This window comes from Artemia franciscana, chromosome 14 (assembly GCF_032884065.1).
Source record: "Artemia franciscana chromosome 14, ASM3288406v1, whole genome shotgun sequence".
NCBI lineage: Eukaryota > Metazoa > Arthropoda > Branchiopoda > Anostraca > Artemiidae > Artemia > Artemia franciscana.
Genome location: NC_088876.1, coordinates 2,019,230 through 2,043,819, shown reverse-complemented (window position 1 = coordinate 2,043,819; position 24,590 = coordinate 2,019,230). Strand labels below are relative to the sequence as shown.

At 36.8% G+C, this 24,590-nt stretch overlaps 1 protein-coding gene across 1 annotated transcript in view; it reads right to left on the bottom strand.

Moving 5' to 3' along the window:
* The window catches only part of LOC136035171 (zinc finger protein 704-like), a 115,868-nt gene that overhangs the window by 33,361 nt on the left and 57,917 nt on the right, over positions 1–24,590 (bottom strand). Inside the window, exon 5 of the mRNA XM_065716743.1 lies at positions 23,471–23,601. Coding sequence (XP_065572815.1) covers positions 23,471–23,601 — 131 coding nt within the window. The remainder of the gene's footprint in view (positions 1–23,470; positions 23,602–24,590) is intronic.

The following is a 24,590-nucleotide window of genomic DNA, read 5'->3' as shown; positions in this document are numbered from 1 at the left end:
TAAGTTTGTATTCTAAAAAACCTATTACCATTAGTACTAACAGCTCACTGCAGCACCCAGCCAGTAAGTATTCTAAAAAACCTACTACTAGTAATACTAACAGCTCACTGCAGCACCCAGCCTGTAACTTTGTATTCTAAAAAACCTACTACCAATAATACTAACCGCCCACTGCAGCACTCAACCAATAAGTTTGTATTCTAAAAAACCTATTATCATTAGTACTAACAGCTCACAGCAGCACCCAGCCAGTAAGTTTTTATTCTAAAAAACCTACTACTACTAATACTAACAGCCCACTGCAGCACCCAGCCAGTAAGTTTGTATTCTAAAAAACATACTACTAATAATACTAACAGCTCACTGCAGCACCCAGCCAATAAGTTTTTATTCTAAAAAACCTACTACTAATAATACTAACAGCCCACTAAGGCACCCAGCCAGTAAGTTTGTATTCTGAAAAACCTACTACTACTAATACTAACAGATCACTGCAGCACCCAGCCAGTAAGTTTGTATTCTAAAAAACCTACTACTACTAATACTAACAGCCCACTGCAGCAGCCAGCCAGTAAGTTTGTATTCTAAAAAACCTACTACTAATAATACTAACAGCTCACTGCAGTACTCAGCCAGTAAGTTTGTATTCTAATAAACCTACAACTACTAATACTAACAGCCCACTGCAGCAGCCAGCCAGTAAGTCTGTATTCTAAAAAAACCTACTACTACTCCTAACAGCTCACTGCAGCACCCAGCCAGTAACTTTGTATTCTAAAAAACCTACTACTACTAATACTAACAGCCCACTGCAGCACCCAGCCAGTAAGTTTGTATTCTAAAAAACCTACTACTACTAATACTAACAGCTCACTGCAGCACCCAGCCAGTAAGTTTGTATTCTAAAAAACCTACTACTACTAATACTAACAGCTCACTGCAGCACCCAGCCAGTAACTTTGTATTCTAAAAAACCTACTACTACTAATACTAACAGCCCAATGCAGTACGCAGCTAGTAAGCTTGTATTCTAAAACACCTACTACTATTAATACTAACAACCCACTGCAGCACCCAGCCAGTAAGTCTGTATTCTAAAAAAAACTACTACTACTACTACTAACAGCTCACTGCAGCACCCAGCCAGTAACTTTGTATTCTAAAAAACCTACTACTAATAATACTACCAGCCCACTGCAGCACCCAGCCAGTAAGTTTGTATTCTAAAAAACCTACTACTACTAATACTAACAGCTCAACGCAGCACCCAGCCAGTAAGTTTTTATTCTAAAAAACCTACTACCATTAGTACTAACAGCTCACTGCAGCACCCAGCCAGTAAGTTTGTATTCTAAAAAACCTACTACTACTAATACTAACAGCTCACCGCAGCACCCAGCCAGTAAGTTTGTATTCTAAAAAACCTACTATTAATAATACTAACAGCCTACTGCAGCACCCAGCCAGTAAGTTTGTATTCTAAAGAACCTACTACTACTAATACTAACAGCCCACTGCAGCAGCCAGTCAGTAACTTTGTATTCTAAAAAACCTACTACTACTAATACTAACAGCCCAATGCAGCACCCAGCCAGTAAGTCTGTATTCTAAAAACCTACTACTACTACTAACAGCTCACTGCAGCACCCAGCCAGTAAGTTTGTATTCTAAAGAACCTACTACTAATAATACTTACAGCCCGCTGCAGCACCCAGCCGGTAAGTTTGTATTCTAAAAAACCTACTACTACTAATACTAACAGCCCACTGCAGCACCCAGCCAGTAAGTTTGTATTCTAAAAAACCTACTACTACTAATACTAACAGCCCACTGCAGTACCCAGCCAGTAAGCTTGTATTCTAAAATACATACTACTACTAATACTAACAGCCCACTGCAGCACCCAGCCAGTAAGTCTGTATTGTAAAAAAAACTACTACTGCTACTAACAGCTCACTGCAGCACCCAGCCAGTAACTTTGTATTCTAAAAACCTACTACTAATAATACTAACAGCCCACTGCAGCACCCAGCCAGTAAGTTTGTATTCTAAAAAACCTACTACTAATAATACTAACAACTCATTGCAGCACCTAGCCAGTAACTTTGTATTCTAAAAAAACCTACTACTAATAATACTAACAGCCCACTGCAGCACCCAGCCAGTAAGCTTGTATTCTAAAAACCTACTACCAATAATACTAACCGCCCACTGCACCACCCAGCCAATAAGTTTATATTCTAAAAAACCTACTACTAAAAATACTAACAGCCCACTGCAGCACCCAGCCAGTAAGTATTCTAAAAAACCTACTACTACTAATACTAACAGCCCACTGCAGCTCCCAGCCAGTAACTTTGTATTCTAAAAACCTACTACTAATAATACTAACAGCCCACTGCAGCACCCAGCCAGTAAGTTTGTATTCTAAAAAACCTACTACTAATAATACTAACAACTCATTGCAGCACCCAGCCAGTAGCTTTGTATTCTAAAAAAACCTACTACTATTAATACTAACAGCCCACTGCAGCACCCAGCCAGTAAGCTTGTATTCTAAAAAACAGTAACTTTGTATTCTAAAAAACCTACTACTAATAATACTAACAGCCCACTGCAGCACCCAGCCAGTAAGTTTGTATTCTAAAAAACCTACTACCAATAATAATAACCGCCCACTGCAGCACCCAGCCAATAAGTTTGTATTCTAAAAAACCTATTACCGTTAGTACTAACAGCTCACTGCAGCACCCAGCCAGTAAGTATTCTAAAAAACCTACTACTACTAATACTAACAGCTCACTGCAGCACCCAGCCAATAAGTTTTTATTCTAAAAAACATACTACTAGTAATACTAACAGCTCACTGCAGCACCCAGCCAATAAGTTTGTATTCTAAAAAACCTACTACTACTAATACTAACAGCCCACTGCAGCACCCAGCCTGTAAATTTGTATTCTAAAAAACCTACTACTAATAATACTAACCGCCCACTGCAGCACCCAGCCAATAAGTTTGTATTCTAAAAAACCTATTACCATTAGTACTAAGAGCTCACTGCAGCACCCAGCCAGTAAGTATTCTAAAAAACCTACTACTAGTAATACTAACAGCCCACTGCAGCACCCAGCCAGTAAGTTTTTATTCTAAAAAACATACTACCAATAATACTAACCGCCCACTGCAGCACCCAGCCAATAAGTTTGTATTCTAAAAAACCTATTACCATTAGTACTAACAGCTCACTGCAGCACCCAGCCAGTAAATATTCTAAAAAACCTACTACTAGTAATACTAACAGCTCACTGCAGCACCCAGCCTGTAACTTTGTATTCTAAAAAACCTACTACCAATAATACTAACCGCCCACTGCAGCACTCAACCAATAAGTTTGTATTCTAAAAAACCTATTACCATTAGTACTAACAGCTCACAGCAGCACCCAGCCAGTAAGTATTCTAAAAAACCTACTACTAATAATACTAACAGCCCACTGCAGCACCCAGCCAGTAAGTTTGTATTCTAAAAAACATACTACTAATAATACTAACAGCTCACTGCAGCACCCAGCCAGTAAGTTTTTATTCTAAAAAACATACTACTAGTAATACTAACAGCCCACTGCAGCACCCAGCCAGTAAGTTTGTATTCTAAAAAACCTACTACTACTAATACTAACAGCTCACCGCAGCACCCAGCCAATAAGTTTTTATTCTAAAAAACATACTACTAATAATACTAACAGGCCACTGCAGCACCCAGCCAATAAGTTTTTATTCTAAAAAACATACTACTAATAATACTAACAGCTCACTGCAGCACCCAGCCAGTAACCTTCTATTCTAAAAAACCTACTAATACTAACAGCTCACTGCCGAACCCAGCCACCTGAGGGAAACACAGCCGTGGACGCTCCCCCTCCATACAATTGTATTCAAAGCTACCATCTGTACACCCTCGCAAGTCGTCCTAGCTACCTTGAAATTTCTTCTTACGACCTCTTCCCGCCTATTCGGGGATGACCTGAGTTTCGTTTTCCTTTAGATCGTTAGCCAAAAAAGGACGATCTTTGGCAATCTTCATAAGAAAAAAGAACTAGGTAAAAATTTGACTAGACGCACCTTCTAACTTAAGAGCTAAGCCCCAAGTACCATTTCCTAAAAACAGCACCCTCTTTGAGTTTCCGAAAATTATCAGTGAGGGATAATTTTTGAATTAAAATCAAGTTGCCATCAAGCCATGGCTAATTGGAGAAAAAGCCAAGACAGATAGTCTGAGTGAGCCGTAAAGCTGGCATAAGCCTTTTCAGGATAAATAAAAAAAACAAGTTTTCTGAAATGAAGGTAAGGAGCGACATTAAAACTTAAAACGAAAAGAAATTACTCCGTGTATGAAAGGGGCTTTTCCTCCTCGACACCCCGCTCCTTGGGCTAAAGTTTGATTCTTTCTCGCAACTCTACTTTTTAAAACAATAAAAAACTTGAGCGTAAAGAGCGGGGTGTCGAGGAGGAAAAGCCCCTTTCATATACGGAGTAATTTCTGTTCGTTTTAAGTTCTAATGTCGCTCCTTACTTTCATTTCAGAAAACTTGTTTTTTTTTATTTAATTTCTGAAAGTTTTTGAATTAATGCATGTCTGATTTTGGCTCTCCGTACATAAATTATTAAAATGAAATTTGCATATTAATTCTGTTTTTTGCTAAATGGCTTTCTCTTAGTTTTGATCAGACGATTTTGAGAAATAAGGGGTGGAGAAGGAGGCCTAGTTGCCCTCCAATTTTTCGGTTACTTAAAAAGGCAACTAGATCTTTTATTTTTAACGAACGTTTTTATTAGTAAAAAATATATGTAACTTAAGAATTAACTTACGTAACAAACTTTTATATTCTTATATTTTTTATTATATATATGAGGGGTTTGGTCCCCTCGTTAATACCTCGCTCTTCACACTAAATCTTGTTTTGTCCCAATTCATTAAGAATGACCCCTGAATCAGAAAGGCCGGTGAACAAATAGTTGAAATTACTTAAAAAATTTTTAGCATAAAGAGCGAAGTATTTATCTCCTCCTAAATACCTCGCTCTTTATGCTAAAGTATTTTTAGAACCCCTCATATGCGTAATAATCTCTGTTCGTTTTAAGTTTTAATGCCTCTCCTTACTTTCAAGTGAAAAAACTTTTTCATGTTTATATTTTCATTTTTTTTTTTTAATAGTAATGCTAGAAAATCCTGTGCCCTTTTCATTGAATTTCTCTTCCCCCATGAAATACTCGTTCAAGGAAAGATCCTCCCATGTAACCCCAACCCCATACCCAAACCAAAAAAATCCCCCTGATAACGTCGGTACACTTCCCAGTAACCATTACTGTATGTAAACATTGGTCAAAGTTTGTAACTTGCAGCCCCTCCCCCAGGGACTGTTGGGGATAAGTCATCCCCAAAGACATAGTTATTATGGTTTTCGACTATGCGGAACAAAATGGCCATCTCAAAATTTTGATCCGTTGACTTTGGGAAAAATATGAGCGTGGGAGGGGGCCTAGGTGCCCTCCAATTTTTTCGGTCACTTAAAAAGGGCACTAGAACTTTTCATTTCCGTTAGAATGAGCCCTCTTACAACACTCTAGGACCACTTGGTCGATACGATGACCCCTGGGAAAAAAAAACAAACAAACAAATAAACACGCACCCATGATTTGTCTTCTGGCAAAAAATACGAAATTCCACATTTTTGTAGATTGGACCTCGAAGTTTTTTCTATAGGGTTCTCTGATACGCTGAATGCGATGGTGGGATTTTCGTTAGGATCCTATGACTTTTAGGGGGTGTTACCCCCTATTTTCCAAAAGAAGCAAATTTTCTCAGGCTCGTAACTTTTTATGACAAAGACTAAATTTGATGAAACTTATATACCACGAACTGTTTGATATTATAAAAATGATATCATTTTCACTTGCTGATAGATAATCTATCATCCATCTATACTAGGGCAGAACTAAGGTAGAAAATCACAGAACTAAGGGATGATCGAGATTTTTGGGCTGACTCATTACGGGCAATGTCCAATGGACGAGTATGCAAAACAGGTGACTGAACTTGCTTGGACTCACAGGCAAAAGAGTGACCTAAGTTGAATAGACTTGCCCGCTTAGTCTCAGGTGGACTACCATGTTTAGGATTGAGGAACAACTGACAAATCCCCTGAGCTCGCAGGCCAACGGGAAGAACTGTAGTTTTCTAAGTGTTTGTTTGGATATAACTCCCTGTGTGAAAAAAAAGTGAATAGTTGTGAGAAAAGTCAAAGTCATGGCCAATTGTAGAAAAAAGCCAAGACAGATTATCCAATTAAGTGGGCATTCCAGTCAAGGTTAATTTGACCCCTTTGATTGCCGTTGTTACTGGGTTAAAATACCCTGTGAACGTCTAGATAATTTAAACTAGAACACACTAGTAATCGGCAGCACATTTCCATTTCTAGTATCTCATGTTGGGTTTATAGCACTCAGACCACCTTCCTTTTAGGGGCACCAACTCACGAAAATTTAAGAGGGTAAGGATTATTTCCACTTTTAAAATACAAAAGGTATTTCTCAAAATCTAGGGGGAACAGTTTTTCTTACTATTTTTCAATAAAGATACATAATACTTATTTTCGAAATTTAAGGGGACAATTACACCCCTTCTTGACACCCCTGCTTCCTTGGCACTTATAAAATGGCTGTTGGTATTCTTTGAAGGTGTAGTTATCTGCACCTCCAAAAAATACTGTCAAGTTTACCTAAAAGCCATTGCCAAGTTTACCATATGAGTAAAATAATGAAAAATGAGTAAAAATAAACTAAGGAATGGCACCAAACACCTTAAGAAGTGTTGGCTTTCCTTTGAAGGTGCAGTTGCTTGCATCTTCAAAAAGCCTTGCCAAGTTTTCCTAATCTGAAAGTATTGTCAAGTATAACTAATTAGTTTTGCTTATTATTTTCACGATCATCCTAGAAAAATGTGATATTGCTCAAAAAATTTCGTAATTTTGAAACAACAAAAAGAAAAATCTATTAATAGACCCAAGATGCATCCAGGGGCAATTTTCTTTTTATTTTGATGTTCTTGGTATTTTAATAATTAGCTGCATAGCTCAGAGGTAGACAAGAGGTTTAAGTCAGAGGTAGAAACCGTCAATCATTTTTATTAGAATCAAAACAATTATGCTGACTACCGTGATGTGACATCATTAAGCCTTCCGTAATGAATGTAATAATACTGTATTAATAATTCACTTGATTATGCATGAGGAGATAATTTTGACAAAGCCTAAATTTTTTATGAAGCTTGCACAAGACAGTTGTTATTACCAGTATGTGAGACCTTTTATGGGGAGCGGCCAAACTTCGAAGAAGTCAGGGAGTTCCAATGGTGCGCGGGGAAGGGTTGCACATTATGACAAAATATTAAGGGATTACAGAAACAAAAAAGGCCCACCAATAGTGGGGAACAATTGGTCCCCAAGTTTTTAAAAATACTTTTTTTTTTTCTCAGGTTCATTTAAAAACAAGAGCTCATATGGCACTTGTGACGTGGTCTGAAGAGCCAAGAGCTCATATGGCAAGAGCTCTAGCAAAATTTTAATAATCAATAGATTGATTTAAAAAGAAAATCAAAGGCTTAATGCCGGTCGGAATTAAAAATAAGAGCTCTGAGACACGAGGTCAGTCTAAACATCAAAATTCATGAAGATCCGATCACTCACTCGTAAGTTAAAAATACCTCATTTTTCTAATTTTTCTCTCCCTTCAGCCCCCCAGATGGTCAAATCGGAGAAAACGACTTTATCAAAGCAATTTGTGCAGGTCCCTGACACGCCTACCGATTTTCATCGTCCTAACACGTCCTGAAGCACCGAACTTGCCAAAGCAGTGGGCCAACCCCCTAGCTCCCCCAAAGAGAGCGGATCCAGTCTGGTTACGTCAATCACATATCTACGACATTTGCTTATTCTACCCATCAAGTTTCATCCCGATCTCTCCATTCTAAGCGTTTTCCAAGATTTCCGGATTCCCCCTCCAACTCTCCCCAATGTCACAAGATCTGGTCGGGATTTAAATATGAGCTCTGATATATGAGTTCCTTTTAAGTATCATATTTCATTAAGATCTGGTCACCCGTTCTTAAGTTAAAAATACCTTAATTTTTCTACTTTTTCCGAATTAACACCCCCCAACTCCCCCAAAGAGAGCGGATTCAATCCGTTTATGTCAATCACGTATCTAGGCCTTGTGCTTATTCTTTCCACCATTTTTCATCCCGACCTCTCCGCTCTAAGCGTTTTCCAAGATTTCCCGATTCCCCCTCAACTCCCCCAATATCACCGGATACGGTCGGGATTAACAATAAGAGCTCTGAGACACGAGGCCCTTCTAAATATCAAATTTAATTAAGATCCAATCACCCATTCGTAAGTTAAAAATAGCGGAATCGGGAAAACGACTGTTATCAAGTCAATTTGTGCAGATCCCTGACACGCCTACCAATTTTCATCGTCTTAGCACGTCCAGAAGCTCCAAACTCGCAAAGCACTGGAAATCCCCCCCAATTCCCCCAAAGAGGGCGGATCCGTTCCAATTATGTCAAATCACATATCTAGAACTTGTGCTTATTCTTCCCATCAAGTTTCATCCCTATCTCTCCACTCTAAGCGTTTTCCAAGAATTCTGTTTCCCTCCTCCAGCCCTCTGTGTCCCCGGATCCGATTCGAATTGAAAATGGAGCATCTGAGACATAAGATCTTTCTATATATCAAGTTTTATTAAGACCCGATCACCCATTCATAAGATAAAGATACCTCAATTTCCACGTTTTCCAAAATTTCCGGTTTCCCCCTCAAACTCCCCCAATGTCACCGGATCTAGTCGGGATTTAAAATAAGAGCTCTGAAGCACAAGATCTAAATATCCAATTTCATTAAGATCTGATCACTCCTTCGTAAGTTACAAATAACCTCATTTTTCGAATTTTGTCCGAATTACCCACCCCCAACTCCCCCAAAGAGATCGGATCCGGTCCGGTTGTGTCAGTCACGTATCTTGGACTTGTGCTTATTCTTCCCACCAAGTTTCATCCTGATCTCTCCACTCTAAGCGTTTTCCGAGATTTCCGGTCCCTCTCCCGACTCCCCCAATGACACTGGATCCAGTCGGGATTTAAAATAAGAGATCTGAGTTACGAGGTCCTTCTAAATATGAAATTTCATTAAGATCCGATCACTCCTTCGTGAGTTAAAATTACCTCATTTTTTCCAATTTTTCAGAATCAACCCTCCCCCTACTCCGCCAAAGAGAGCGGATCCATTCCAGATGTGCCAATCATGTATCTAGGACTTGCGCTTATTTCACCCATCTTCTTTGATGTTTACCTTTATCCAGGGACAATGAGTTTCTACAAAAACAATGATTAATAGCTGACGAATGATAAAAAACATTATCATGTAAAATTAAACATTTTTTTATAAGCCAACTTGTCTATGTCCAGGGCCGCAGCTCCAGCGTTTTTAATGGGGAGGGGCAAGAGAGGTCAATATCCGGATAGTCAAGGGGCATGGGCTATATGATAGTTTTTCTCCAAATTATGGGAGGGCAACCTCCCCTCCGAAATGACACCCCTGTCTAAGTCCATTTGAAAATACACTAAAGAAAATCTTGCATATCCAAGCATACATCCGCTGCAGGAGTCCCAAAAGTGCTAGTGTTTTTTTGTTTGTTTTTTTTTTCTCGAAGATGTAGTTAAAACTTTCATAAGCTGTATTTAAGGTATTATTTATACAGTGGCACAGTTGGGGAGCAGCAAGAGGGTACATTCTTGTCTCTAGTCGCAATATCTACTGGGGGCCGTTTAGATAATAAACAAGCCATATTTTCCTTGAAACATTTGTCAACTTCTGTTGGTAAGGCAAAACTGAAATTACCCCCAGATGCTAAAAAAATAACAACACCTGTTTGTATATAAGATTTATCTCAATAAACACATTTTGGTAACATCTACTAGTTATGTAACGTTACAGAAAGTTATGTAACTAGTAATAAAACGCATAAACACTAAATAAAGGTGTGTTTATTATGAATGAGAGATATTGCGTATACTGTTTTTTTCATTTTAAATACCATGTCTTTGTCGGTTAAATTTTCTTATCATTTAAAGGAATTTATTCCTACATCAATTGAGTTTTTCTGCTTTCTAGTTTTGCTGTCTATTTAAGAAATCGAGCCCCCCCCCCCTCAAACAAAATGATTTTGATGCTCCTTAGAAAGAAAGCCTGGTTAAACTACACATTTTTGCCTGGAGTAGAACAAGGCAGAGAGGCTGGACCAATTAAAAGGTTTTGCGAGCCACTTCCTGTCAAAGGCGTATTTATAATTACCTAATTAAATTAAAGGTATTCTAAATTAATTAAGGTTTTAAATTAATTCAAATCAATATATACAATTTTGTACATTATATAAATAATATTTTTGTTGTAATTAATATATATTAATTTTACATTAAGAAAACTAATGAAATAACATTAAGTTTACTCCTCAACGCCTCACTCTTTACGCTAAAGTTTGACTCTTTCTCTTAGCTCTATTTTTCAAAAGGTAAGAAACTTTAGCGTAAAGAGCGGGGCGTTGAGGAGGAAAAGCCCCTTTCATATACGGAGTAATTTCTGTTCGTTTTAAGTTTTGATGTTGCTCCTTAGTTTCATTTAAAAAATTTGTTTTTTTTTTAATTTAATTTCTGGACGTTTTTGAATTAATGTATGTTTTGATCTTGGCTCTCCGCACATAAATAATTAAAATGAAATTTGCATATTAATTAATTGCAATTAATCGGAAGATTTTGAGAAAAAGGAGCGAGAGAGGAGGCCTAGTTGCCCTCCAATTTTTGGATTACTTAAAAAAGCAACTAGAACCTGTAGCTTTTTACAAACGTTTTCATTGGTAAAAAAATATACGTAACTTACGAATTAACATACGTAACGAACTTCTACATTCGTATGTTTTTATTGCGTTTATGAGGGGGTTCAACCGTCTTCGATAACTCGCTCTTTACACTAAAGCTGAAATCTTGTCCCAATTCCTTAAGAATGATCTCTGAATCACAAAGGCAGTAGAATAAATAGTTGAAATTACTAAAAATACTTTAGCGTAAAGAGTGAGATATAACGAGGAGGTAAACCCCTCATATGCGTAATAATTTTTGTTCGTTTTGAGTTTTAATGCTGCTCCTTACTTTCAGTAGAAAAAACTTTTCATATTTTTTTTCCTTGTTTTTTCAAATAATGCTAGAAAATCCTGCGCCCCCTTCATTGAAATTCTCTTCCCTCATGACAAATTCCTCCATGGAAAGATCCTCCCACGTAACCCCCCCTCAACTCTCCCCCCTAAACCAAAAAAATCCCCCTGAAAACGTCTGTACACTTCCCAGTAATCATTACTACTTTAAACACAGGTCAAAGTTTGTAACTTACAGCCCCTCCCACAGGGACTGCAGGGGAGTAAGTCGTCCCTAAAGACATAGTTATTAGGTTTTTCGACTATGGTGAATAAAATGGCTATCTCAGAATTTTGATCCGGTGACTTTTGGGGAAAAATGAGCGTGTGAGGGGGCCTAGGTGCCCTCCAATTTTTGGTCACTTAAAAAGGGCACTAGAACTTTTAATTTCCGTTAGAATGAGCCCTTTCGCGACATTCTAGGACCACTCAGTCGATACGATCACCCCTGAGAAAAAAAAATTTCAAAAAAATACAAATAAACACGCATCCGTGATCTGTCTTCTGGCAAAAAATGCGAAATTCCACATTTTTGTAGATAGGATCTTGAAACTTCTACAATAAGGTTCTCTGATACGCTGAATCTGATGGTGTGATTTCCGTTAAGATTGTATGACTTTTAGGGGGTGTTTCCCCCTATTTTCTAAAATGAGGCAAATTTTCTCGGGTTCGTAACTTTTGATACGTATAACCGATCTTAATGAACCTTATATATTTAAAATCAGCATTAAAATGCGATTCTTTTGATGTAATTATTGGTATCAAAATTCCATTTTTTAGAATTTCGGTTACTATTGAGCCGGGTCGCTCCTTACTACAGTTCGTTACCACGAACTGTTTGATAAGGAAGTAGATAGGCAATTGATGCAATACCCAGGGGACGCAGCAGGTTTGTGGATGGAACTTCGTAATATATTGCCGGTTTTAGCTTCTACTTCATCAATCATTTAGCGAACACATGTTGGAATATTATTGTGCTTGTTTACATCCTAAAGTATGGGCAGACAGGGGCGTAGCTACAGTATTTTTATTGGGGAGGCCAAGAGGGAGTACTACTCAAGAAGGTGCTATTCAAGCGGTGGTGAGTTACTGGGTGAGTTTAACAAAATTACGCAATACATTATTAACATACATTAAACAGTCATAATTGCTGGTGCTTGGCTGTACTAAAATTGTCCGCAATGAGCTGCTGCAGTAGTTAAAAATATAACAGTATAATATTCTATATAACATTCTTTATAACATTTCTATATAATATTCTTTATAACAGTTCTATATAACGTAAACAAGATTTTGGTGGGCCAATGTAAATGTCGCTTACGCTCGGCTTTATTCATCCGGTTTACGACTAATGCTGCAGCATATATCCCTCCTCCACTTCCCCCAACTCCCACGCCCCACTCCCACTTCCCACTCCCATGCCCAACACAGGATGTTCAATATCATAATTGAACCAAGCTGTAGTCAAATAGCCCCGGTGTAGCGCTATTGATTGGCTCGTAATTTTGAATGGATTATGATTCTGTAAGATTTAATTTGTATACGTGATTCAATTGAAATATTATTTATGATTTTTCATTAAATTGATCCATTTGTGGGTTCGCTGATGTATATCAAGGAGGCTCACTCGTGCCTCTTTAAAGAGGCGAACCACGACAATGTTAAGCGATCTTCAGTTCCAGTGGTCGCAGAGGGATGGGGAGGGATGCATTTCGTAGCCCGAGCTCCAACTAAGAAACCTGCCAAATTTCATCTCCCTCCGACGTTTCCTTCATGGGGAAAATCTGGCCAAAATTTTCAACCCCCCAACCCCACCCCACCCCTTTAACGTTGTCCGATCGGGCTGAAATTCACAAGTTAAGGTCCCCAAGGGCCCAGGAGCTTATCCGCGAAATTTCAGCTCGATCCGATAACTCCTTCCCTGTTTTCCAGAAACCACGCATAGCCACTTAATGCTCATGTTCTTTTTTTCTCGCCACGCCTACCCGTCACAGCCGACATCGGATCTGGGTGTACGAAGACTCATTCGACGCGGAATTCTCCGAGTAACTTTCCTGGAAAGTTTCGTCGGAAAATCTTAACCCCCCGATTTTCTAGCTTAGAAAAACCCATTTCCCCATAAGAGCCCATGTTAATTTTTGAAATTCTTAAAAGTTATACATCCACCATGGATTGTACAAAAACGTACAGAAATAATATGAAAAAAACTTCGTTTTCTTAAGAGTTAAAGAGGCTGCGTCCCAAAGTCGAACCTTAAAACGTACAGGAATTAGGAGAGGCAGTAGGGGGGCTGCCGCCCCCAAACCTCCCGCTTTTAAAGACTCTTTTGTACAGGTTTTTTGTTGAGGGGGGCTGCCGCCCCCCTAACCCCGCGCTCTTGGCTTCGGAAAGGCCCTCTTTTAATTAACAAAAAATTGAAATGAATGAATAATGGAATAACTTCGAAAAATGTTAAACACAAGAGGACAGGAGAACCATTGGGCCGAAACTAGTAATTAGTAACAATGAAGTCCCTCCACAACAAAAAACCTGTACAAAAGAGTCTTTAAAAGCGGGGAGTCTACTGCCTCTCCTAATTCCTGTACGTTTTAAGGTTCGACTTTGGGACGCAGCCTCTTTAACTCTTTAAGAAAACGAAGTTTTTTTCATATTATTGATAAATAGCGTTGATATAAGCGGGTCATAAGAAGCTGAAAGAAAAATCAGTGACAGCGCAATAGCGCTACCTTAATAAAGCTACAGGATAAGTCAAAGTATTACCACGGATTGTGAAACATTATATTATGACATGTTTCCCACATTTAAATAGCGACCGTATTTCAAATTTGATAGTATTCGAAAAAGATTTAAGTTAAAATTATTACCTTATCCGTTTTGCATTGTTTGACAAAGAATATCCAGAAAATCTAAACAATTCTTGGCATCATTACGGCAGATTAATTAAAAATTGTCAGGGATGCCGATTGGAAGGGATAATTGAACCCTAGAGTTTGAAAATTACCTTCCCCTTTGTATCTTTGTTGAAAAACAAACCCTATAAAAAATACACATAAGTTTTTCTTGTGTAAATCAGGATATGGGGGTGCACATTTCCGGAGGGGATTAGACGGAGGGGGGTCACACAAAATTTTTAATTTGTGAGATAAATATACATATTTTGTTTAAATTCCCTTAATCTTATTCTCAGCAGATATTTTCTAAGCCATGCTTATGCGGGGATAAGTGTCACACAAGTAGCGTTTGTGTCGTATGAAATTCGACTAGTTTCAGTCATAATTCTTAGCACACATACGTCATTTTTTTTTTTTTTTTGAGCTGGTATAAAGAAATATTTAGGACAGCAAAAACAGCGAGAAGTCAGCGTAGTGTTGTTAAATAAAGGTAGTTCTACATTTTTGGGTTAGTGTGAAAATCCAAAACGTAAGGAATGAGATGTTATCAGCGCTTATTGGGCATTTCAATGACAAATAAGAGAACCGGAGTTTTAATTAAATACTGGAAGTAAAAATCAAAACAATTAAATTATTCCTGGATTAGATCCCCCTCTGCCTAATTCCATCACCAAACTACAACTGATTTGACCTATTTAGTTATAGTATGAATATCATTACAAAAAACACTAATTCTATTTTTTTTTTCAATGATTTGTTTTTTATTCAGGAAATTATATTTACTGAATATCTACCTTTTCATTCTTTAATGATTCCATTTTTGTCCTATTTGCAGATGTGGAGGGTGTATTCATTTCCACTTTTAAAAGTTTTAAAACAAGAGAATCGAATCTTGAACTTGCAGAATTTAGGAAGTAAAAGCACCTTAAATATCAGGGGAAAAAATTTACCTGAGCAGATGTGGCGAAACAGGAAGCATAAAACATTTTTTCAATTATGCAATTAACTAGGCTCACATTTTTCTTGATGATAAGGTTTCAAAGGCAATATATTTGGAAAAATATTATTGTGGAACATATTATGGAGTCTAATGGGCCCCTATTTGCCTCCTTTTCTCTTATGTTAAAAACAAGCATGGATTAATTAAAAAAAACATATCTGCTCAAAGTAAAGAGCAAATTTTACACTTAGATTGAGTAACGGTTTTAAATCTACTTAATAATAACAGTTTTTTTCCAAATTATTGGGGGCCAACTGCCCCCTCCCTTGCCCCCCCTCACCGACGGCACTGTGGACAAGAAAAAGCTTGCAAATATATTTTAGACTGGACTTGACCGAATGGGCTTCAAAAAATTGTTATTAATAATTCGAGCAGGATATTTTCTGTCATTTTTCCGTATAAATTTTTATTTTTAGGGAATATCCCTATCGGCTGCATAATCAATAAATTGCTTCAATGCTAAAAACAAAACAAAAGTAAAACTAAACTTTGTCAGAATCTCTTCTGGAAGATCTCATGGTGGAAGCCTCCCGGAAGGCATCCGGAACGTGAATCTTCTGCTGAAGAAGATGAGAAGATGGAAGGATGAGAGTGGACACAGTGGCAGTTCTCTTGCGCGCGGGTCAAAGTCTTGATAGGTGCCCTTATCTCCAAAAACTTTCAGGCCAAATTTTAGCAGAATTTTCATTTATTAACAAAATTTTGCCAACTGCGTCCTCTATTTTAATAAAAATAAATTTTACAAATTCAAAAAATTATTATAACCGCTAGATAATTTATTTGAAATGCTGCACCTCTAAAATTTCTGCGCCCAGGGCAAGTCCCCCTTCTGTCTTCCCCCCAAAAACAGCTCTGGGTGGAATCCATGTAGAAGACATCTAGAAGTTGAATCTTCTGCTGAAGAAGATGGAAAAATCATGGTGGAAGCCTTCTATGGAAGCCATGTAGAAGGCTATTGAAAGTGTATCTTCTGCTGAAGTTCATAAAATAGACTGGATAATCTATCAGGCTCACGGAGACTCATGATAGAACCCATTATCACTGATTACGGTGTCAGGTATAGGGTTTTTAGGGAGTTGCCCATTTCCGGGCACCTGGTGTTCATCTTGGGATGCCACTTGATCTGTCCCACACGATACACTTCTCACCGAGCACTATAATCCTTTGCCATACTGTACCTTCTCATGCCACAAGTGGTTCACTTTTGCCATGCCTGACAAACGCCATCAGGGGTACACAGTTTTAAAAGTAGGAAAACCTTAGCACGACTTCAGAGCATGCATATATACATAATTTTTTTTCGGGGAGGGGGTGAACAAAAAAACAAGCTTCATTTGAGAATTTGAATATGAAATGCCCGGAAACTTGGGAAAATTTATGGTTTGGGGGCAGGCCTCAAGACACTCCCGTGCGTTATGTCTCTCCGTGCGAATATTTGCATTTTCCTTAATTATTACCAACAATCTTTTACTAGAGACTATCTGGCATTTTCTACAATTTATCTTCTCAAGGTCTTGGCTAAGCCGCACCCTTTAAATGTTATTCATTACGCAATCTGCCATCAGTTCTCGTGTATAATTCGGTAATTTTATTAGCATCATACCCAGTAGCGTCGTTGGGTGGGGGGGGCAGGGGTGATTTTGCCCCCCCCCCAATAATATAGAGAAAAAATTATTATATATCCCATGCCCCTTGACTATACGGACAGGGACCCCTCTCGCCCCCCAATAAAAATACTGGAGATTCGCCCTTGGTCAATCCTAACCTTAAAGACAAGGGTAATTCTAGAATTTTTTTTTTAGAGGGAGAGCGTGGTATCCCAGCTACACACAAAAAGTTTGATCAGTGTAAAACCGGTTTTTCTGTGTGCACTCTCAGATAATCGACTTACCTTGAGTGAGATTAACTACTATACAGGTATATCTTAATTATATATTTATCATGTAGAGTTTGCTAGGTCATATATTTAATATAATGCAATCTGGGCAGCCTGTTTCCCATAACTCTCTGTTGTAGTTTCGATAATTTTGTTACTGAAGTATTATATTTTAATCATATTTAGGTATACTTCATTATGACTAACATATCTTCACCTCTTTAGATTGGTCGGGATAACTCGTAAGTACCAAAACTTTAAAAATGCGTAAAACATTTGCATCTTAAAACCACGTTTTATGCACCGGGCAAAATTTAGGGGGGGGTCAAACTCTGTACCCTCTCCAACCCCACCCCCACCCCCTGGGTGGCAATTATAGGTGGCAATTAATTAGGCAATTATAGTTTCATGCTGATGATGTAGATCCGATGTGGTAAGTCAAAACATGTTATGTGTAACTTTTTTGTCAAAAGGAAATTTATAACTAGCCCAGTGCTTCCACAATCCTCAAATTTTCCAGGGTTTCCCCTGAATGTCTCCAAATAAATTGGGTTCTCTGGAATCTCATCGGAAATTACCAGTTGAATTTGTATTTAGTGAAGTTAACGATTTGTACTTTGTGTGAGAACGTTTGTGTATTTATGAGTGTCGGGTTTTTCTTGGAGATTTGTGAGAAACCAATTTACTTTTGAGAACCCAAAATAAACCTAACATATTGGAAGTCCTGGCCATGCTATTACTACCTCATGTCTTATTATTTTTAAATATTTTTCGTAGCATTGCCAGCTCCTCTTATGGGGTTAAAAAAGGCCTCGGATCACGTTCAAAACGATGATCCTAGCCCGTCTAGGAAAAAAAAAAACATTTTAAATATTGAAACTCAAGAGCGTTTTGAAGAATTACTTTAAGCAGTTGGACTTAGGAAATATTACACAGCTGATGAAATTCTTACAGACAATATAGCGTTGAAGTACAACTGAAACGCGGACTTGACAACTGAAACAGTTCAGCGTTTCCAGCAAAAGTTATTACTTTATTTAAGTGCTTTCAGGCCTCATTCTAGTACTTTGAAGCCATCTTTTGTTTGTTTTTTTAAATTATCATATTAGGGGATTTTAGGTTTTTTAAAATCCCATATTAGGTTTTTTAATATCCCATATTAGGTTTTTTTTAATTATCATATGATTAAATTATCATGTCATAATTATCACATTTTCGTCAGTGTTGCCGCAATGAACCAAGAAAATAAACAAGAAGAATCGATCCCTTAAATTCTACTGCTACTAACAACTCACCGCAGCACCAAGCCGCCTGAAGCTAACACAGCTACGCACGCTCCTCCTCCATCCCAATCTTTTCAAAGCCTCCCTCTTTATATCCTCCCAGAATGGTCTCATTTCCACTAAATATTTCTTTGCCACATCCTCCCACCCGAACCGCGGAGGACCTGCTTTCTGTTTAGCTCTGGATGGTTGGCCGAAAAAGACATTAATAGTAAGAATTTGAAATACTTTTCGTCTTTAAAAATTCAAAAACACTGATTTTGAATTTAAGAATTAAATTTAAAAAAACACTGTTGGTTCCCAAAACAAACACACCTTCTTAGGAGAGCTACACTTTCAAAGGTTATGCAGGTTTATTGGAGCCATTTCAACAGTTTTTTTTTCAGCCAATTTTTTGTTTATTTTTCAGTTTTATCGTTAAAAACTGAATCCTTAATTTCCCTTAATTTTTAAATATAATTGGTTTTGCAAAATTTCCACTAATGCAAGCAATCATAATCTATTTTCGCTGTCCTTGGTACTTTAAAGGGAGACTGGGGGATCGCAGAACTTTTTCGAGAGATCTTGAATAGCTCTTGACACAAAACACTAAAGAAGATGGAAAGGTAGTGTAGTCTCCGTCATTATTATGTTCTTGACATTCAGGTGAGAGGTCTTCCCTTACCCTTACCTCTACGACAGATATACATGTAGATTCATCTTTTAGTAACTTCATATAAGAGCAAGGGCGTATTCGGGATTTTTGTTCTAGGGGAGGGGTTGGAAAAAAACTTAATAACGCATCAAAAATATGTTTATATCTATTTTTATTAATTTGTTATTAATCAGAAAAAATTGGGTACGGGGGGTCAAACTCAGCCACCCCCCCCCCCCTGGATGCGGCCTTGTATACAAGTGGGAATTTCCCGGCGAAAAGAGGAAATACCCAGCTGAGAAAATCATGGCCAAAGATATTATGTTGACAGATAGAAACTGAAATTGAACTTAGCAACAGGAAAGATTTTTGGCAAAAAGATTATCGTGCTGAAAAGCAAGAGCAAATACATTTTGCAACTCTTATTGCGAAAGAAAAAACCCTTTATCTAATTAAGATAATATTGTATAGTTGGTTTGTTGTTTGGACTCCTTAGATACGGCAAAAAAAAAAAACACTATAAGGAAGCCTGTAATCCATTTTAATGAATTCATGCAAGAACTTTGATGCAAGGGGCTACGTACTATATTTTTTCATATACACAAGGGTATGAAATATGGATACAAAAGATAAGGTTCGTCTTGGGCATTTAGAAAACCTTATGAGAATTTTTGAGAAAGCCAGTTCTTAAAAAGACATTTTTAATACTTTAAAAATCTTTTCGAGTCTATTTAAGACTAGCGAAAGCACGGAACTTGTAAAGCAATAACATCGAACAGGTGCGTAAAAATGGGGGAAGGGTCATTCAGGCCTGATTTTCCTTATAGTGTCGAAATTTTCCACTACAGACTCGTACACAGGAATTTTCTTCTTCCTTGGAGAAGGGGGGCAGTGATAAAAACAATATCGACGATTTGAATAACGATTTCCCAGAGATTCCGATAAACTTAAAATTTCAGAGGGATTCGGGCCCTTTGTCATTGTTCCAAGATATTTTCTTATATTTTTCAGTACTTTTGTATTATATGGTACCCACTAGAGAATTTGGATCTACAGGTCAGACAATAACCGGCTTATAAATGTCAGAATTTGAAGAAAAATAGCTTAGGCTCAGTTGAAATCTACATTATAAGTATATTTTAATATACAAATTTAATATATAGAGATGGCAGGGCCGTATCCAGGATTTTTTTTTGTGTGTATGTGGGGGGGGGGGTACAATAGAATTTTTTCTGGGGTTTACAAAAAACTTAAAACAACGCGACAAAATGCGTTTATATTCATTTTTGTTTCGTTTTGGGAGTCAGACCAACACTTCAGCGGGCTCGGGGGGTGGGGGGGGGGGGGGGGGTTCAACCCCCTAATCCTCCTGGATACAGCCTTAAGAGATGCTACTTTGGTTAGGTTAGTTTAGGTATTTAATATAACGCGTTCTGTGTGCCCCCCCCCCTATTTCTTTGTTGTTTTCATAACTTTGTTACTAAAGTATTGTATTTTCATCATGTTTTTTATACATTTCATTAGGAAAAACCTAACGTCCCTTCTCGAGTGTGTACCATATAATACATAGGTAGGCTACCTATCAAATATCTCGCCAACTTGAACACTTTTTACTCAATCCCCCCCCCCCCGAAAAAACAACTAATTCCTTGCTAAGTGACCGATATCGAGCCTGAAAATAGTCCAATTTCTCCTTTGTCGTGCGTAAGATGTTCAATAAGATTAAATTCCAATAATTAACTGGCATCAATCCAAAATAGACATAAAGCAGAGAAAAGGATCACGAAGCTAGGGCCACCTGTTCTCCAAGGAATAAAGAAAACAAAACGATCAATATTGCAAATGGGTCAATTTCTTTCCAGTATAGAGGAGGACCTAGCTTTATTTTTCAGAAAACAAAGAAACCACGTGCTTTTCTCCTTTCCCATAGCTGCGTAGAAAGAAAAATATCGATTATCGAATGTCGCAATCAAAATTGTTATATTTACAAAAAGTTTGAATCTCTCTTGAGTAATAAGTAAAACAAGGAATTTGGATTTTAAAATCTGAGAGAATCAATTTAAGACTGATTAGTAAGATACAAGGCAGGATAAATTTCATTATTAGACTATATATATATATATATATATATATATATATATATATATATATATATATATATATATATATATATATATATATATATATATATATATATATATATATATATATATATACAGCCTACAAGATTGAACAAATTAAAAAACCGAGTTTTTTTTTTAAGCAAATGAAAATACTGGACGAACAAAGTATATACTACAAGAGGATAACCGCTTCCTTCTTTAGCGCTATCAGAGAAATTGAGCAATTAGAAGAACATGTCATATAACAAAAAGACAATTGAAAAAATCACTGTTCCTCCAGTATTTTCATCCACTTAAAAAAAAAATTACCGATTTACTTTATTGGGAGGATAGCCGATTTAAATTATCGATTTGCATTTTTCAGTTTTGTTTTGATAGTAAAAGGTTAATATAATTTTCAAAATTATTTAGCGAGGCAAGTACACAAAAATTTTTTCAGAGGGAGAGAGGGGGCAATTACAAAAGAAAACCCTAGGTGCTTCTAATAAAAATGCACGGAGACTTACAAAATTAGGATTTCCGGGGGGGTTGACCCCTTGGCCCCCATTCACATATGCCTATTAATATCATTTTCATGTGTTTTTGTGATTTGTAGGAAATCACCCAGCCTTCCATTCTTGCATAAGCATGTACTATTCTGAATTCTATCGGTTGCTCTAAGTAATGCACATATTACCTGTTCCGCTAAAAATTTGACTCTCAAAAAATCCCTACATAATTCAGGCCCGTACGAAGATATTTTTTATTTGGGATAATAGAAACAAACTTTATTTGATATTTAGAATAAGAAATGTTGATATTTATTGTGATATTTAAATGTGATATTTAGAATTTGTTTTAAGTTATATATATATATATATATATATATATATATATATATATATATATATATATATATATATATATATATATATATATATATATATATATATATATATATATATATATATATATATTACATGTATGAATATAATCGTGATTATAATTCTTGGAAAAAGCGGAAACCTAGTGTTTTATCAAAGTCATTTCCTTTCTTCAAAAATGACTCAGTAAAACAAAAGAAATCACTTTTTATATCCTCAGCAACTAAAAACCTGATTTCCGGTAAGAAAATTTATGACTAATCATAACTAACCAACTATACAGATATTCATAAATTATATAATATGTCATACGATCGCTTGTCCTATATTTCATTGAAACTTACCAAGTCTTTTTAGCAAGGCAAGCACTTCTTTCATCAAAAGAATAAGACATACAAAAATATAAATACATTTTTAAATGTAAACAAGGGGAGCCAATTAGGGGGGAGGGAGGTGGTAGTTGCTCTCCTCATCCCTTTTTTGGTATTTTTCATTCTTTGACATATGTTTTTTTTCAAATATATGCTTTGTGCATATTACAATTTTTTTTTATTTTCATTCAAAGTAAAAAAAAAAAATACTAGATTTTGAAAAATATCTTCATTTGTATCTTCCTTTAGAACATATAAAAAAATATATGCTCTCTTTCCAGGTTTTTTGAATTGACAGACAGGTTTTGAATTAACAAGTTTTTTGAATTGACGCCATTAAGTTAAACAAAACTTCCTCAACTTCGATTTGGACACCTCTAAAAAAGGAATCCTGGTTAGACAATTCAGTTCTTGTCTAAGATAAAGCAAGATAGTACGGCATTTTTATTAAAAAAAAAATTTTGAATGAGAAATACCGTCTTCCAAAAAGAAATCGAAAAAATTTCCCTTTCCCCACATTTTTCCTGAATGAGATAAACCTAACCTACTTGAGTGAAATTATTTGGATCCCTCTAGAAAAGATATCCTGGCTAGACCCTTCATTTTATGCCTAAAGTAAAATACGATAGTACGGCTGCAGTAATTCAAAAGGCGCTAAGTGACACTTTTTTTTGTCAAAGATATTTACATAACCAAACTTATTTGAAAAGACCTGCTTGGTCGATTGGTATACGCAATCCATATCCCTATATCTTCCTTAGATATTAACAGTTTTCTCAGTATCCTTTATATCCTAAATCCTTTATCATTTATCCTTTATCCTTATATCCTTTTATCCTAAAGTACAGAAATAGTTAGTTTTTTCACTCTTCTGAAAAGTTTGCAATATATAACAGGGCCTTCAAATCATAGAAATGTAGGGGGTGTTTTTTTTGTTGTTTTTTTTCCTAATGAAGATGTAAAAAGGTCTTTTTCAAAAGCAAGGCCGGGGGCAATTTTTCCCGATATGTTTATTGAACGTATCAAAAATAGGTATTTTGAAAAATCTAGGGGAATCTCCTTCCAATTAGCTACCTTAAAAATACCTCCCCCTCCTTGGGATTACTGCAAAAGAGTATCTCAACTTACTTTGCGTCCGATTGAAATTATTCCATTATCAAGTCTCTCATCCTCACTTTCATCGCTTGCATCTGACTGAATACAATCATCACGTGACAGAGTTCTTAAGGGGGGTGAAGGCGTAGGAGTGTTTCCAAAATCTAAAATTTAATCGCGATTAAAGACAAAGAAACAAATAGTTGGGATGGGTAACAACTTCAGAAAAATTCATTTAGGGTCCCAAACAATTTGAAACAAGATTTTTCGTACAAACGACGTCAAAAACCCAGACGACCAATACCCTAATGGCTTTATTTTCTACTGTGAATAAAATACTATAAAATTTAAGTTGACATGGGAAATACATAAATGTACATTTTCTCTCTCCTTCGACTTAGTCAGCGTTGCTAGATTTGAGTTTAATGCCGGGTTTGATGACGACAGGTTAGGTTAGCTTAGGTTTTTGACCCATTTCTGATATTTATAACCGAATTTAACCTAATTAAACAAAGACATCCTAACCTAATTTTAACTTTTACCATTAAGACTGAAGAAGCTGACTCGCAAAGCTAATTGAATCCAAGCAGAGAAAAGGGAATTTCGAACATTCACCGGTGAATGTCGAAATTAGCCAGATTTCGGATATTCACCGTAACATATATACATATTTCAGCAAAACTAGCTAACCCGTCACGCGTTGCTGCCATCTCAAAAGGAAAGAAATCCAAGAAACTCCCTTCCCCCGGAAACTGTGGAAAGCTCCGCGGAAAATCCTCCCGGGTAAATTTTCCCCTTATATGAAATAACGATCGTACTTTTAGTCTGAAAGTATTTGGAAGATTAAGTTAGAATTATTAACTTACTCATCGGTGGTTGTAGGATAATTATTATTAAGATAATGTAAAGGAAAACAAATGTCAAGCATTGGTGTTCAGGGGTCTCTAAGTTTAGCCAAGGTGAAAAGTATTAAGAGGGCCTGGGTTAGGGGAAATTTTGTACTTAAACCTTTCGTAAGAGCAGATGGAAAGGCAGTGTGGTCTTCGTCGTTATTTACGTACTCAACAACTTCTTGAAATTTCTTGGCGATCGAAGGAACAGTCTAGTAGTGAATACAAGACGCGCACACACACAAAAATAAATTTTATGAGGC